The 16,984-nt window shown below is 43.7% G+C and overlaps 1 protein-coding gene across 2 annotated transcripts in view; it reads left to right on the top strand.

Moving 5' to 3' along the window:
* tbck (TBC1 domain containing kinase) overlaps positions 1-16,984 on the top strand; it is a 218,442-nt gene that overhangs the window by 35,446 nt on the left and 166,012 nt on the right. For both annotated transcript variants that reach the window (XM_078209219.1, XM_078209229.1), the window contains exons 5-12: positions 456-529; positions 3,345-3,486; positions 8,998-9,058; positions 9,137-9,198; positions 10,895-10,956; positions 12,525-12,673; positions 14,726-14,858; positions 15,584-15,683. In XM_078209219.1, coding sequence (XP_078065345.1) covers positions 456-529; positions 3,345-3,486; positions 8,998-9,058; positions 9,137-9,198; positions 10,895-10,956; positions 12,525-12,673; positions 14,726-14,858; positions 15,584-15,683 — 783 coding nt within the window. The remainder of the gene's footprint in view (positions 1-455; positions 530-3,344; positions 3,487-8,997; positions 9,059-9,136; positions 9,199-10,894; positions 10,957-12,524; positions 12,674-14,725; positions 14,859-15,583; positions 15,684-16,984) is intronic.

The raw sequence follows: 16,984 nt of genomic DNA, 5'->3' as shown, positions 1-16,984 counted from the left end.
GATCCTTTGCATTAAATAATTCCTATGAACTGAAGGGGATGATCTGGTTGATTCCAAATCATGTCCAACAGTAGGCAGCTTGTAAAACAGGTAGCTCATATGAGATAAAAGCAGATGTTGGAATCTGAAACCAAAAGAGAAAATGCTGGAAAATCTCAGCAGATCTGGCAGTATCTGTAAGGAGAGAAAAGACCTGACGTTTCGAGTCCAGATGACCCTTTGTCAAAGCCCAGCTTTGATAAAGGGTCATCTGGACTCGAAACGTCAGCTCTTTTCTCTCCTTACAGATATTGCCAGACCTGCTAAGATTTTCCAGCATTTTCTCTTTTGAGCTCATATGAGATGGTAGGAGTGTTGGTTTTCTCTCTTGGTTAACAGTTTGGACAGCAGGTCTGATTTATATTCCGGGAAGAGGCACCTGGTTTTAACATGTGCTTGCATTTTTATGGTTACAGGGTCACGTTAAGTTGGCAAAGTTTGGTCTGTACCATATGACCGGTTACAATGCTGATGTTGACTTCCCTATCGGGTAAGAATTCAACGAGAATTTGGAAGTGCTTTATTGATGTGACTAGAGTTTGAGTGTGGCTGTAATTGGAGCAGATTTTATGAAATGTTTTCTTTACCCGTTGAGGACAAAAATAATTAAGGAACTTAATTTAGAGGGTGACATAGTAGCACAGTGGTTAGCACTGCTGCTTCACAGTGCCAGTGACCCGGGTTCGATTCCCGGCTTGGGTCACTGTCTGTGTGGAGTTTGCACATTCTCCCCGTGTCTGCATGGGTTTCCTCCGGGTGCTCCGGTTTCCTCCCACACTCCAAAGATGTGCTGGTTAGGTGGATTGGCCGTGTCAGAGGGACAAGCTACGGTAAATATATGGTGTTACGGGGATAGGGCCTGGATGGTCGGTGCAGACTGGATGGGCTGAATGGCCTCCTGCACTGTAGGATTCTATGATTCTATGAACTCTGATTCTGAATTAGAATGGGGTCAAGACTCCAGGGAATTGAGTGTGAAATCAAGGCAGACTATCCAGTGCAGTGCTGAGGGGATGCTGCGATGGCCCTTTGGGTGAGGCAGTTAACCAGAGCTCCAGCTGCCCCCTCAGCTGGATGTAAAATATCCCATTTCATCATTTCAGAGGAGCAGGGGAGTTCTCCCCACTGGCCAATAGTTATCCCTCTAAAACAGATAGGCTCAAATCTTCCAGTGGCAAATGTCGAGACACACAGCGTGGTACTTAAACTTTCAATGGGCAAAATCACATTGCCTGGGCTCTTCTGAGGATGTCTCTGACACTGACCTTAGCATTGGAGACTTGGGCTTGATTCTTAGAATCATAGAATCCCTATAGTGCAGAGGGAGGCCATTCGGCTCATCCAGCCTGCTCCAACAACAATCCTACCCAGGCCCTCTCCCCTACGTATTTATCTTGCTAATCCTCCTGACACGAAGGGGCAATTTAGCATGGCCAATCAGCCTAACCAGCACATCTTTGGACTGTGGGAGGAAACCAGAGCACCCGGAGGAAACCCACGCAGACACGGGGAGAATGTGCAGACTCCATAAAGACAGTCACCCAAGGTCGGAATTGAACACTGATCCCAGGTGCTGCCTCAGTATTTCCACAAAGATTGTCCTGCTGTTAATCACAGGGCGAGAACCCGGGTTGACAGTGATTGACAGCGGGAGCTGTATGGGGATGGTCTAAAAACATTTTAAAACTTCAAACCTGAACAATTCAATCCCCACCAGCCCTCAGAATGATCAATTGCCCCTTCCCCACCCCCCACCAATTCCGCCCTCAACCCCATCACTGCTCACTCGCCTCTCCTGACAATACACACCTCCCCGACACTGCTCAATTCTGACAAAGCTCACCCTCTCCACTCCCCAGACACCATCCCACCAGAAATCTGAACTATAATTAAAAGTCTTTGAAACATAATTAAAAAATAAAATCCTTAAGTGCTTTTAAATAAGAACTTAACCATCACGCTGAAAGTATGTTGACCTAAAGGGGAGTTATTTGAGCTGTTGGCCTCACCGCTCCTTCCCGCCAGTCCTGCATCTCGATGATGCCTCATTCCAGTATAGGCAAGGCATATGCAAAGGATATGCAAAGACATTAAAGGTAAGAGGGCACTTTTAAAGTTTATTTATTAGTCACAAGTAGGCTTACACTGCAATGAAGTTATTGTGAAATTCCCCTAGTTGCCACATTCCAGCGCCTGGCCAGGTCAATGCACCTAACCAGCGCGTCTTTCAGACTGTGGGAGGAAACCGAAGCACCCGGAGGAAACCCACGCAGACACGGGGTGAACGTGCAAACTCCACACAGACAGCGACCCAAGCTGGCAATCGAACCCATGTCCCTGGCGCTGTGAAGCAGCAGTGCTAATAACCACTGTGCCACCGTGCCGCTCCATCGCAGTCAGCAGCAACCGCCATGGCATCACCACTGACCAGACGACCTGGGCCATTATCTGATCCTTCAAATCACTGCTGTTTTTGGGAGTTTGCTGGATGCAAATTGGCTCCCCACACCATCACAGTGAATACACTTCAAAATGATCTAGACTGAGTATAAAATGGCTTGTTAGGCCTAGAGGTTGTGAAAAGCAACTTATTTTTAAAATGAAATGAGAAAATCTTAGAAGAGAGTTTAAAATAAAGAAGGTTTGATCAGCAGGTGGGTTCAGGTGCCTGATAGATTCACTCAACTGCCCTCTGAAATGGCCTAGCAAGCCACTCAGTTCAAGGGGAACTAGGGATGGGCAATAAATGCTGGCCAGCTAGTGACACCCATGTCCCACGAATGAATAAAAAAAAAAGAGCCTGCAGATCACACTGGGGTGAAATAAGTGCCTGAACCTGTGCACACCACCTCCCACCTACATTCTTATCATTACTGAATGGTTGGCCAAGGCGGACTAAATAAAACATCATCTGAAGAGAGAGAACCTCTGAGCCACTCAAAAATCAGGTTAAAGTCCAACAGGTTTATTTGGTAGCATGAGCTTTGGGAGCACTGCCCCTGATGAAGGAGCAGCGCTCCGAAAGCTCGTGCTACCAAATAAACCTGTTGGACTTGAACCTGGTGTTATGAGACTTCTTACTGTGCCCACCCCAGTCCAACGCCAGCATCTCCACATCATCACTCAAAAATGAAATATCCTAGTAATGTTATATCTGAAAAGTGCTTAGGAATTGGACCATTTGTAGCCAATTATAAATGAATTTAACAAGCTGTTTACATTAATAAAAAAATGTTTGACTCTGCTTAATGCCTTTGGGCTGATGGGTTGTTGTTGGTTAATGTGTATTTATGGGTTGTGTTTAGGTATCCTTCATACTTGGCTCCTGAGGTCATTGCCCAGGGAATGGTGAAGTCTACTGATCATACTCAGAGCGACAGGTCTTCACCCTCGGGTCCCAAGGTCGATGTGTGGTCTCTTGGTGTGATGCTATTTGAACTTTGTGTGGTATGTTGCAGAACTATCTCTCCTATCTGTGTGTGAACTAATGGGCATGGTGTGATGGAAGGAGTTTTAATGGTACAGATATTTCTTTAAACAGGACTATTTAAACCTAATTGGTCCTTCAGGCAAAGACATAAAATTATATACGCAGTCCTGGTACGTATTATAGAAAGATCCATAAAATCACTGCAGTGGAGGAGGCCATTCAGCCCATCAAGTCTGCACTGACTTTCTGACAGAATATCTTACCCAAGCCTTCTCCCCCACCCTATTCCTGCAACCCCACACATTTACCATGGCTAATTATTCTAATCTACGCATCTTGGGACACTAAGGGGCAATTTACTATGGCCAGTCCACCTAACCCGCACACCTTTGGGCTGTGGGGAAAAAACTGGAGCACCCAGAGGGAAACCCACGCAGACGCGGGGAGAATGTGCAAACTCCACACAGACAGTCACCCGAGGCTAGAATTGAACCCGGGTCCCTGGCGCTGTGAGACAGCCGTGCTAACCATCCTGCAGCTGTTCCTCGCTCTTGCATTGATCTTTGTTGGAACACTAACAGACCAAGAACAGAGAGGTGAGAGTGGGAGCAAGGAGAGCTGAAATGACAAGCGACAGGAAGCTCGGGGTCATGCTTGCAGATTGAGTGGAGGTGATGTGCAAAGCGATGGCTCAGACAACTATCTAGCTGGACTGTGGTCAACCAGCTAACTGCTCTTAAGCTGAGTGTGGGTGCCATTGCCTGTTGTCCTAAATGTTGATCCCAGCGCATAAACACAACCAAAAGAGGAGGTGGGGAAATGGTAATTGGAATTTTGGATGGGCGCAGAGACTGTCCATCAGAACGATAGCTTGGGTGTAGGAGAGTGGGTCAGCAGCCTCCACCTTGAGCTATTCCTTCTCCTTTTTGGAGCTGGCTGGTTTGCCATACCATAGAAACCCTACAGTGCAGAAGGAGGCCATTTGGCCCATCGTACATCACCAGCATTTTCTGTTTCCGTCTCAAATCTAGTTTAATTTCAAAACCAGGTAAATATCAACACTGTTTGGACCAAACAGATATTTCTGTGTATGAATTTCCATGTAAACCTATGCCACGGTGTAAAATCGACTGATCGTTTAGCTCGAAGCAAAAGGGAAAATGCTGGAAAATCTCAGCAGGCCTGGCAGCATCTGTAAGGAGAGAAAAGAGCTGGCGTTTCGAGTCCAGATTGGGCATCGAAGGGTCATCTGGACTCTCAAAGTCAGCTCTTTTTTCTCTTTACAGATGCTGGCAGACCTGCTGAGATTCTCCAGCATTTTCGTAATTTGTTTTTATATGGTCCGTGCTCTGTATGGGCCTTTTCAGTGCACCCATTAGCAGCCATATAGTTGTGGTGATTGAACTTCAAAAATAACTCTGTCTTTAGGATGCCCCGAGAATGTGAAAGGTGCAGTACAAATTTTATTAGAAGCATGAAGTGAACTCTGACTCTAGTTCAACATAGGAACAATGTAATGAGCACTGTGATTAGACAATACAACTTGGAGTACTGTGCTCAGTTCTGGTCGCCTCACTATAGGAAGGATGTGGAAAAGATTGAAAGGGTGCAGAGGAGATTTACAAGGATGTTGCCTGGATTGAGTGGCATGCCTTATGAGGATAGGCTGAGGGAGCTCGGTCTTTTCTCCTTGGAGAGAAGAAGGATGAGAGGAGATCTAATAGAGGTGTATAAGATGTTGAGAGGCATAGATCGGGTGGACTCTCGGAGTCTTTTTCCCAGGGTGGAGATGTCTGCTACGAGAGGACACAGGTTTAGGGTGCTGGGGGGTAGGTACAGGGGAGATGTTAGGGGTAAGTTTTTCGCACAGAGGGTGGTGGGCGAGTGGAATCGGCTGCCGTCAGGGGTGGTGGAGGCGAACTCAATAGGGTCTTTTAAGAGACTCCTAGATGAGTACATGGAGCGTAATAGGATGGAGGGTTATAGGTAGGTCTAGAAGGTAGGGATGTGTTCGGCACAACTTGTGGGCCAAAGGGCCTGTTTGTGCTGTAGTTTTTCTATGTTTCTAACTTGCAACCAGTATGTTTCATCAAAGTAGATTTTTGGTGTGACAATTTTAGATTTGGGAACCACTTTTTTTTTCCCTTTGCCAGAAGTTGATTGTTCAGCTCGCGCTAAAGGAACTGTCTCCCATATCGTGTGATCCAATAGGAGAAAAAAAATCTTCATGTTTAATTCACAAAACATTTTGAGTTCTTCTAATCATCATCCTTTACTCATTAGTTCCATTTCATTGACCCCGCATGTATCAATGGCAGCAGAATTGAGGAATTGGATATAGATTATAGAAAAGGATACTGAATAAATGCCAAAATGCAGTCGGATAAAATAATGATATGAAACAGAGACATTTACTCTCAAAAGAAGAGACCAAGGCAACTGAGCATGTGGTAAAGATTAGAGACAATTAGCGATGGAAGCAGTCGTGACATGGTGGATATATTCTAACCACATGTGGTATACCAGCCCAAGACGGCTGCATCTGAGGTTTGTTAATGCAGTAATCACTTTCTGTTTTCCTGCACTTTTTTTTAATAATTGCTACTATATATTTTTAAATGGTATACATTAAATCAAAAATCATGGGACTTTTTTGATTAAGTTGAGCTTTGTATTCATCTTGCTGTTCCAATGACAGCACACCATCAGGGGAGTCAACCTGTTCAACTCCCAATGAAATTGTGCATCCGATTTCCCCATCGTATCACATTGGACTGAATTTTCCAGTGTGCACTGGGACCATTTACAAGTTCCGACCCAAATGATATTTGAATCCCACCCAATTGGGGCACCAGAGTCTGAGAGCGGCCAGGAGAGATGGGCATTGTTGCTCTAGGTGGGGACTGTGAGGGTGCCTCAAGATGGAGCAGCCCTCTGAAGTCTTCTAAAATTGTTAAGAGTAAGTGTGGCCACCGCTGTCGGACCATCATTGGTGAGAATAAATCAGGGCTTCAGGAGGATGCAAGGTGGATTTAAAGGAGGTATTATTGAACCCCACGAAGCAACACGTGGAGATTGGCAGGCTCCAGAACCATGTGGTGGTGGTGGCAGGAAGGTGCTTTGATATCGGGAGATCTTGTCTCCATTGGGAAATGGTCCCTAATTGGACCCTGAAGTGGTGTCATTACTGTCAATCTCGCTGGAGTGGGCTGCCAACTTCCCTCCCCACCCACCTTGGAGAAATCTCCCAGGAATTTTTCAGGAGCCATCCTGACATGATACCCACATCCCCATCTTCCTGACCCCACTTCCATCTCCGTAGGGCTGGGAATATTTTGCACATTATCTTTGCCTCATTTCATTACCAAACAGCCAGTTCAGTGAAAATCTTTCTTCTAATTACCAATGATAATTCTGAATCCATCCACCAATTCTTGTCACTGTTTTATCATCGCTCAACTTCTAAGCATCCGTGCTCTCTGTGGTGTCAACCTGTCTGACATCAAGCCTTGGATGACTTACAATTATTTTCATTTAAACATGCTAAAGTCTGAGTAACTCTCTTTATACTCTAGCTACTTATTTCACCCCTTTCTGCAGCGACTTTCTACAGAATATTGGCAGCCTCGGTTAACCCATTGTGAGCTGATAATACTCTCTTCAGCACAAAGACTGCCTGCTTCCACTTTCGCAACATCACCTATCTCTGATCCTGCCTCAGCCCATTGTTCCTGAAATCTTCGTCAGTGCTTTTGTCCATTTGCACTCCAGTTCAATCCTCTTCTGGTTGCTCTCCTATCCTCCACCCTCCATCAACATCAGCTTGTCCAAATCTCTGCTTATCTAATCCTACCATACAGCTCGTCCCACTCACCCATCACCCCCTGCCCTCGCTGATCTGCCTTTGTCTCCCAATCACACAGAGAGTCCAATTTAAAATTGTTATCTTTGTATTTAATTCCCTTCATGGCATTACTCCCATCCTGTCTTTGTTACTTCCTCCAACCCTTTCTAGACGCTCCTCCCCCACCCTTCTCTCCCCTACATTCCCTCCATTCTCCCTGTTCCTCCTACTCTGGCCTTCTGTGCGTCAATGGCTCCCTTTGACCCACCATTGGTGTCATGTTTTTAGCTGCTTACCCACCATACTCTCTAATTCCCTCCTCAAACCCCTCCATCTCCCTCTCCTGTTTATGACCCTTCCTATTGGCAGATCCTCCTAATATCCCCTTCTTTGATTAACATTTATTAATTTAAATAATCGCTGGATAGTACAGAACTTGAGTATTGCTGAGAAAAAGAGGCATGCTGTTGAAGCTTTTCATCTTGCACTCATCAGAGCAGATGCCAAATTTCAAAGGGCGCAACAATTTATACTGCATGAAAAAAGGGTGCTGATTGGTTTGGCAAGTGGACTCTGATTGGTAGGGGCATTGCCATGGAGATTGCACAGGGGTTTCTTAAGCTTTTGTTTAAATTCAAAACAGCAAGTTAACTCTGACCAAGACGTTGCCTTGGGAATGCACAGTTGTGCCATGGGATATTTTTCAATGCTAAAGATGCAATATAAATTAGAGTAGATGTTGTTTATTCTGTCAACACCTTTCATAATCTTGAATACCTCTGTTGGATTTCAACTTGACTTCTCTGTTCCAAAGAAAACATAAGCACTTTGAAGCTTTCTTCATTACTTTAACCTCATTCCCGGTACTGTTCTATTGGACCTGTTCTGTATCCTTTCCAAGGCCCTAATCTCCTTCCTATAATGGAATGATTAGCGATTGTATAAATTCAACATCACTTCCTTGATTTAGTATTTGGTGTGATTTTGTTTTCCCTCTTTGTAAAATGCAGAATTGTGTATTTTTTGTCAAGGTTTCTATCTGTATTGCCACCTCCAAGTACAGTTGCAGCCCAAGATCTCCTCTCTCCCTCCAATCTTAAAATATTTCCTCTCTTTTTCCAAATCTACCTCACCCTAGTTGATCTCCCATAGCATTGCAGATGGGCACCAAGAACAATTGTAGTGTTCAAGTGACCATTGGTTAGTCAGCAGGCAAACAGTTCAGCCCGGGCAAGCATATGAATTCTAAGATAAAAGCAAAAAACTGCGTTTGCTGGAATCTGAAACAAAAACAGAACATGCTGGAAAATCTCAGCAGATCTGACAGCATCTGTGGAGAGAGAATAGAGCCAACGTTTCGAGTCTGGATGACCCTTCGTCAGAGCAGATGAGAAGGAAAGGAGAGGGTGCAGAATATAGTGCTACAGTCGTAGCGAGGGTGCAGAGAAAGATCAACTTCATATAAGGTACGTCCAGTCATAGCAGGTGGTAAGGATGGAAGGATTGTGCCAGACTGCAAAAGGCAATGGCAAACCACTGCAATACTTTGCAAAGCATAATCATGGGCCAATCCAATGGAGGTCTATGGTCATCACTGTCCCCCAATGGTATCTGAAGGACTAGGATTGTAAATGAATCGCCGACACATGGAGAAAAATCTGACTTGTGCATTTGTTATGTTCAGGGTCACAAACTGCTGCAGAATGTGGACATTTCTGAAAGGTTAAAGTTTATCCTGAACTTGGGTAAGCTCCTTTTTGTGATTGCTTTTTGTTGATGACTTTGTTTCTCCATCCGGTATTTATTCCAGGTTTGTTTTGCAGATTGTGTGGACGATATCCTGACTGTGATATCAGAAGAGCATGGCTGCTTGGAGATTACTGTGGTTTGTGTCACTGAATTTAATTTTTGTAATGATTGCAATGTAAACACTGATGTATTTTTGTTTAGTTGATTGTCTAACACGTTATACCGAAGGAGAGTCTGGACATCAGCCCTACATTCCTTTTTTTAAAATTCCCTCTCTTAGGTTCTCCTCCCCAGTTTCCTCCTCTTCCTGCCATGTTGCCAGGCCACTTTTGATTTCTCTCCTGAAGAATAGATTCAGAAAGAATGTTCCTGATGGTGGGGGAGTCCAGAACTAGGGGGTCATAGTTTGAGGATAAGGAGTAAACCTTTTGGGACTGAGGTGAGGAGAAATTTCTTCACCCAAAGAGTGATGAATGTGTGGAATTCAGTACCACTGAAAGTAGTTAAGGCCAAAACATTGTGTGATTTCAAAAATAAATTAGATAAAGCTCTTGGGGCTAAAGGGATTAAGGGATATGGGGGGAAGGGGGGATCAGGGTGTTGAATTTGATGATCAGCTGTGATCAAAATGAATGGCGGAAGAGGCCTGAAGGACCAAATGGCCTCCGCCTCGTTTCAATGTTTCTATAATTCCTGCCCCAGTCTGTAACCCAACTATTCAGTAGTCCTTGGCCTTCCTACTCCCTTACCATTGTGCCAGGTGTGAACACCTCTTCAATAAGCCCATAGCTGTTTCTGTAGCTCTTTCGGCAATCTCTAAAGGACCTGTTGGAGAATATTTGTCCGTCTCCCTGCAAGCAACACCTTAACCCTGCCCATCCTGGCCCATCTTGACTTTCTTGAGGCTCTTTTAGAAAAGAAGCTCGTGAAGGTTAGGTTAAACTCAAAATTCCTGCAGTCAGGGGATGAGTCCATCGAGCGTGTGGAAGCTTGGTGAAGGAGAGCAATCCACCTATTAAAAAATTGAGAAATAGGCCATGAGGCGATGCACAATGCCCACTTTAGATCACAAGGCCCATTCTTGTGACCCAGGGTTAAGCTATTGTCTAGGAAATTGAACATTTGCCTAAATGTAAGATACTCTGACCCGTGGGATTGACTAGTATTGCTATTCTTACCTGAGAAATATTTAAGGTAGACCTGAGATTTGCAACAATGTTAACTGTAAAGAATCATGGAGGTTTACAGCATGGAAATAGGCCCTTCGGCCCAACTTGCCCATGCTGCCCACTTTTTACCACTAAGCTAGTCCCAACTGCCTGCATTTTGCCCATACCCTTCCATAGCCATCTTACCCATGTAACTGTCTAAAAGCTTTTTAAAAGACAAAATTGTATCTGCCTCTACTACTGCCTCTGACAACTCATTCCAGACACTCACCACCCTCTGTGTGAAAGAAATTGCTCCTCTGGATCCTTTTGTATCTCTCCCCTCTCACCTTAAACCTATGCCCTCTAGTTTTAGACTCTCCTACCTTTGGGAAAAGATGTTGACTATCTAGCTGGTCTATGCCCTTCATTATTTTATAGATCGCTATAAGATCATCCCTAAGCCTCCTACGCTGCAGGGGAAAAAAAGGTCCCAGTCTATCCAGCCTCTGCTTCTAACTCAAACCATCAAATCCCGGTAGCATCCTAGTAAATTTTTTCTGTAAAGATAACACACTTCTCTTATTCCATGCAAGACACTGGCTTATTTGTTTCCAAATGCGGATTTGACTTGCCCTGTGTGTACTTGTTGGTAAATATAAATGCTGTTTAATCTTCTCAAAGGATTTACCCAAAGATGTTCAAACACTGTTGAAAAAATGCCTGACCTTTCATCCATCCAGAAGGTAAGTGTCTTCGTAGCTTCAAAGCAAATTTCAGAATGTCAAATCCAGATGCATTCTCTCAAAGATAAAATAAAGCAGAACTGGCATTTGTACTGTAATTCTGATTTTCTGTGTGCAATCTACCCCTTGTGTGAATGTTTTCGTCAGGGAGGGTGACTTTCTTGCAGAGAAAGTGGACATTTTCCTGGATTGGACACCCAGCATCTCGGGTGAGATGGTTAATTGCAGATCAAAATGCCCTCGACTCTGCCCAATATGTGTCTTGCCTGCAATCTTGAAAGAGCATCTCTTTGCTGCACTGGACATTTTCCATTTCCTACAATGGCCTCCCTCTTGTGAGAGTGGCAATTAGGAACAGTTGCCACTCTGGGCCACTCCAGTTCGGCACGGTGGCACAGTGGTTAACACCGCTGCCTCACAGCTCCAGGGACCCGTGTTCAAATCTGGCCTTGTCTGTGTGGAGTTTGCACGTTCTCCCTGTGTCTGCGTGAGTTTCCTTCCGGTGCTCCAGTTTCCTTCCATAGTCCAGAGATGTGCAAGTTAAAAGTAAAGTAAAGTTTATTTATTAGTCACAAGTAAGGCTTACATTAACATTGCAATGAAGTTACTGTGAAATTCCCCCAGTCGCCACAGTCCGGTGCCTGTTCGGGTCAATGCACCTAACCAGCACGTCTTTCAGACTGTGGAAGGAAACCGGAGCCCCCGGAGGAAACCCACACAGACACAGGGAGAACGTACAAACTCCACACAGACTGTGACCCAAATGGGAATCGAACCCGGGTCCCTGGCGCTATGAAGCAGCAGTGCTAACCATTGTGCTACCATGCCGCCCCGTTAGGTGGATTAGCCATGCTAAATTCGCCCATTAGTGTCCCAAAATGTGTAGGTTAGATGGATTAGCCATGGGAAATGTGTGGGGTTACAGGGATAGGGCTGGGAAGAGATGCTCTGTCAGAGAATCGGTGCAAACATGATGGGCTGAATGGCCTCTGTTGCACTGTGGGATTCTATGATTCTCAGCTAATTTGAAAGTGCCCGACTTGTATCTTGCAGAAATGGCCTCTGGCAATGTTTATAAGTCTGAATATAAAAATGCATCCAAGGGTCTGGGCTGAATTGCACGTCACCCCTTCTTTTCGACTTTCTCCAATACCTGTAAGCAGTCACAATGGAACGTGGAATAACGCTCCCTTCAAAATTCAATTTTTTAAAAAATGGGTCCTTCTCTTCAATTGGCATTTTTCTGAGATTATTGATTCTCTGTATCGTTAAACTGTGGGAACAGAACTTCCCGTCATTGAAGTCACACATTGCTCGAAGTAGGAACAGCCAAAGTTGTTTTTTAAAAGTTTCTCTGCTGTGTAAAAGTTATCGCAGCGTTCTTCTATCCATCTACACTGGAATATTCCACAAAATATGCTTGCATTCAAACAATGAAATAATCGGGTGAGAGAGGTGTTCTTTGCCGATGTTATCATTCGCTGCTTTGCCGATGTTATAATTCACTGAAAGGTTACTATGTTCCTGTGTGTAATGTTGGTGTGTTTTGGGATCTGTTTGCATGGTAGGCCCACTCCAGCTGAATTGTTGCAAGACAATTTATTCAGTGAAGTTTCCGCTTTGTATAAACCGTTCCGCAAACCCGATGGTCTCTTTTCATCCTCTCTGCGCTGTGCCGATCTCATCATCCCTGAGGACCTGAGGACATTCTGTAAGGGTAATGAAACTTTTGGAATTTTTTAATCTATCAGAGTTCTGTGTTGGCCATATTGGATGTTGTCAACAACCCAATATATCTGTATCAGCTGCCTTTCCGGACCCTACTGCTTGCTGGGAGTATGTGAGAACAACCTTGAAGTGTTATGTAGGGGAGCAAAACGCTAACTATAATGTCAATGCATACTTCAGTAACTCTGATTAATTAAGTGTTGCTCGCTGCCAAAGGAAACTTTGAGGCATTGATTCTCCCTGAGTCAGAGCTCCACATCTTGAGGTAACTGTTTTGTAAGTATTTTTTTTGACATAACATCGACTCTTGTGCCGGTCCAGTTACGTTGTGGCGTGCTGACGGTCTGGTCACATTGTCATGTTGTTGTGGAAACGAGGCTGGAGCACTGAAGGGATCACTCTTAACAAGCACGCTGGTCTGCGTACCTATCTACTGTACTGAATGCAGGACAAAAGGTTACTTTATTCTACAGTTGTTGAGGAGCATTCTGTTGCACAACTTGGTGACGGTAACAGGACCGATGCTTCCTGAGCATCTCCAGACTTGTACCAAGTTTTCTAGTCATGCTTACCATTTCCATGGCCAAGGTCGATGGGATGTGATTCTCAAGCCGAGGAGCCGAGCATTTTTAATTGAGTGTCTACAGCATTATACTCCGTCTTTCTCCATCAAAAAAAATGTCCTGGTCTTACTGGGGCAGTGAACGCTCAATGGGGGAAGAGAAACGTTAAGGGCGGCCTTTTTAATTTAACTTATCTCCCTCATTCTACATTGAAAATAATACACTTGTTTGATGCAAGTGTCAAATTTATTATCATTATACACAGATATTTGAAGTAAAAACAGAAAATAAAGTTTATTTATTTATTAGTCACAAGTAGGCTTGCACTGCAATGAAGTTACTGTGAAAATCCCTTAGTCGCCACACTCCGGCACCTGTTTGGGTGCGCTGAGGGAGAATTTAGCATGGCCAATGCACCTAACCAGCACATCATTCAGCCTGTGGGAGGAAACCGGAGCACCCAGAGGAAACCCACGCAGACACGTGGGAGAAAGTGCAAACGCCACACAGACGTGACCCAAGCTGGTAATTGAACCTGGGTCCCTGGCGCTGTGAGGCAGCAGTACTAATCACTGTGCCACGGTACTGCCTGTGTTGGGCTGTGGAGAGAGGGAGGTAGGGTTAAAATTTTAGATTGTGACCCTTCATCACCAGTTCTGAGGAAAAAGGAGACATTTAATACAAAATAGAGTAAAAACAAATGTTGATCTTGAGTGCTATTTTAAGTTGTAAGTTAGTGAAATGGTGAGCTAGGTAAGCCAAAAATATTAGGCCGTGCACTAAAAAGCAATGATGAATAATCTACAGCACAGGAGGTCCAGACATTGTGTCTACCTAGTCCCACACTCCCACTCCCCACTATTCTCCCCATAACCTATCAAATTTTTCCTTATAATGTCTTTATCCAGTTCCCATTTAAAAGTTACTATTGAATCTGCTTCCATTGCCCATTCAGGCAGTGCATTCCAGATCATAAAAGAACTCTGTTGTAAAAAGGGAATATAGACCAAATTTATGCATCTTGGCCTCGTATTTTCATCCCTTTTAACCCAGGAACAGCTACACTGAAGAACAGAAACATCACAACTGCCTAAAGTTCCCCTCAGAATCTCAGCGTCATGGTCAATTGTTGTACAAATCTTTGTAGTTGTTGCTCTAGAATGCTGAACTATGGTGGAATTTTACCGGCACATCCACCCAAGGCTCGTACTATCCTGCCCGAGGCCAATGGAGAATGCCGTTTTCCGACCCTCGCCCGCCCCCAGACTCAGGGTGGGCATGCCGGTAAAATTCCGGCCTATACCTTGAAGTGGTTTCTGTCATTAGCAATTTTGTGGATTCAAATAGTGGCAAATGAGGGAATTGTACATGATGGTTGTATAGAAATTTAAACTCTCAAAATTGATCAGACTTGCAGTCCACAGAATTCCCCAACATATGGTTTTATTTACAAGCTTTAACATTTTTTTCAAATGAAGATGAAGACTATCTTTCGGAAAGATCTATCGATGAAGTCTATTACCTGTGGTGCTTGGCTGGAGGGGACTTGGAGAAAGAACTTACAATCAAAGGAATCATTCGTTCCAAACCGCCAATTTGTACATTGTCAAAGTAAGTTGAAAGATTGCTCCTAAACCACCAAATCTCATCTACTTCTTGTTTGTCAGTTAAGCACTCGTGATACTATGTCAGAAATTGATCTGACAATCGCTGTGAGCTCCATCTTTTGAGCAGTGCGATTGTGTCAGAAAGATTCCCTTTTGTCTTGCCCCTTTCCCCAGATTCTTGAGGTGGAAGATTATTGTGAACAAAGTTTGAGTTTTTTGTCCTTTTTTTGGTCAAAATCTCTTTTCAATCACTTAGGAATAATACAAAATGAAGAAAACATTTAGCAAGTCATCAATGAAGAGCTAAACTGGATTAGCTTAGGAGTGAGCAATCCTTCAGACTGCAGGACAAATTAAGTTGTTTTGAGCTTTTGAGGGCCGTGTACATGAATGGAATTGTGTAAACAACAGCTGCCACTAAAATTTATTATAACATTTATTGTATAAAGAATCCTCGGATTCATTAAATTAGATGAGTAATCATCTGCCGCCATCTGAACTACAATACCATAATAATGCTCATAGAACCCCGACAGTGCAGAAGGAGGCCATTTGGCCCATTCAGTTTGCACCAACCTGGTATCTGTGGAGAGAGAAATAGAGTTAACATTTCATCAGAACTTGAAGCTGTTTCTGTCTCCACAGATGCTGAGTATTTCTGTCAGTTTCTGCTTTTATTCCTGTTTATGAAATAACAGGTTGTAACTGTGAATCTGGTCATATTTTAAGCTTTATCTTGGAAGATGGAGAAAGCTTCGGGCAAGTACGGGACCGAAGTTTCCTCCTGGATGATACCACACTGACACTATCATTGTGCCAACTCAAGAATGTAAGTGTTAAAATGTTTCTTTCAATGTGTTTGTAAGTTTTTTTTAAAAAATGAATCCTACTAAAATTGTTGACTGTTGACTGAAATTTGAACTGTAATTATTGCACTGAGTAAAGATCTCCATTAGCGCTGGTTTTCTATGTGTTACACATAGATGTTCAGGGTGTGCCAGTGTCAGTGCATAGGTCAGACCTTACAATGAATTCTGCTTATTAGCAAGTTGACTGTTACCTTTCTTTTGCTGGTACCTTTTGTATGTCTGCTGGTGTCAAATTGTGATCAATTTATTCGCTTGATCAATGTTATAGATTGCGTTCTGTTTCTTTTTCAGGTCAGATAATAGCTGGCAGTAGGAATGTTCTCTTGTTTGTGGTGGTGTCAATATGGTGTTACTGTTTCAAACTTTTTCAAAAATTCTGGGTGACTACATGAGAGCAAATAATGCTAGAGAGCAATATCTTGGGCAGTGTGGTCACATCCCAGTGTCCGATGGTGATCAGCGTGTCTTATAGCTTGATGTAAAAATCCTCTACTTTTATATTTCTGGCATTTCTAAACGCACAAACAGACGTAGGAATTATTGGGCATTTTCCCAGGTCATTTGGACATTTAACACAAACTACTTAGTCCCACAGATCGCTTCATCTCATGCCTCTTTTGTCTGAAAGTGGGCAGGTAATTGGTCCCAGCTGTTTGCCAATGGGGCTGAATATGACTGGCCAATAAAATGTAACATAGAGAACACCATCATGGTGGTTATGTTACTGAACTGAATCTGGACTCTCAATCAAATGGAAATTCCTGGAGGATTGACTGTGTGGGGGTGGTGATTTAATGGCAGTGAGTGTTCTTTTTGGGCTGTTTCAGGAGATGATAAAAGGACTCGCACTGAAATAAAGTAAATGGTAATGATTGATAAATTTGATGTGGCAGAACTTTTCCTTTCGCATTCACATCATAAGAAATAGAAGCAGGAATAGGCCACCAGGCCCTTCAAGCTTGCCCCATCATTCAATGCGATCGTGCCGGCCTCAACTCATTTTCTGTGCCATTTCCACATGGCCCTCTTATCCTCAATCTATGAAATATTTATCCACCTCCATTTTGAATACTTCAATATGTCAGACACTAGTTGGTAAATGTCTGGTGTTCAGTGACCCCCCCCCCCCCCCCCCCCACCCCTTTGTTAAAGATTTTCTGCAAAATATCAGAAGCTCAACTGAAAACCCAGTTAGATTGATAAACTGAGTGCTTCTTATAATGCACACAACATTTCCATACCTGGTTCTCCTCACACCCTC

Source organism: Mustelus asterias, chromosome 1, assembly GCF_964213995.1.
Source record: "Mustelus asterias chromosome 1, sMusAst1.hap1.1, whole genome shotgun sequence".
Taxonomy (NCBI): Eukaryota; Metazoa; Chordata; class Chondrichthyes; order Carcharhiniformes; family Triakidae; genus Mustelus; species Mustelus asterias.
Note: the sequence above shows the minus strand (reverse complement) of the source record. Positions and strands in the feature narration are given on the sequence as shown.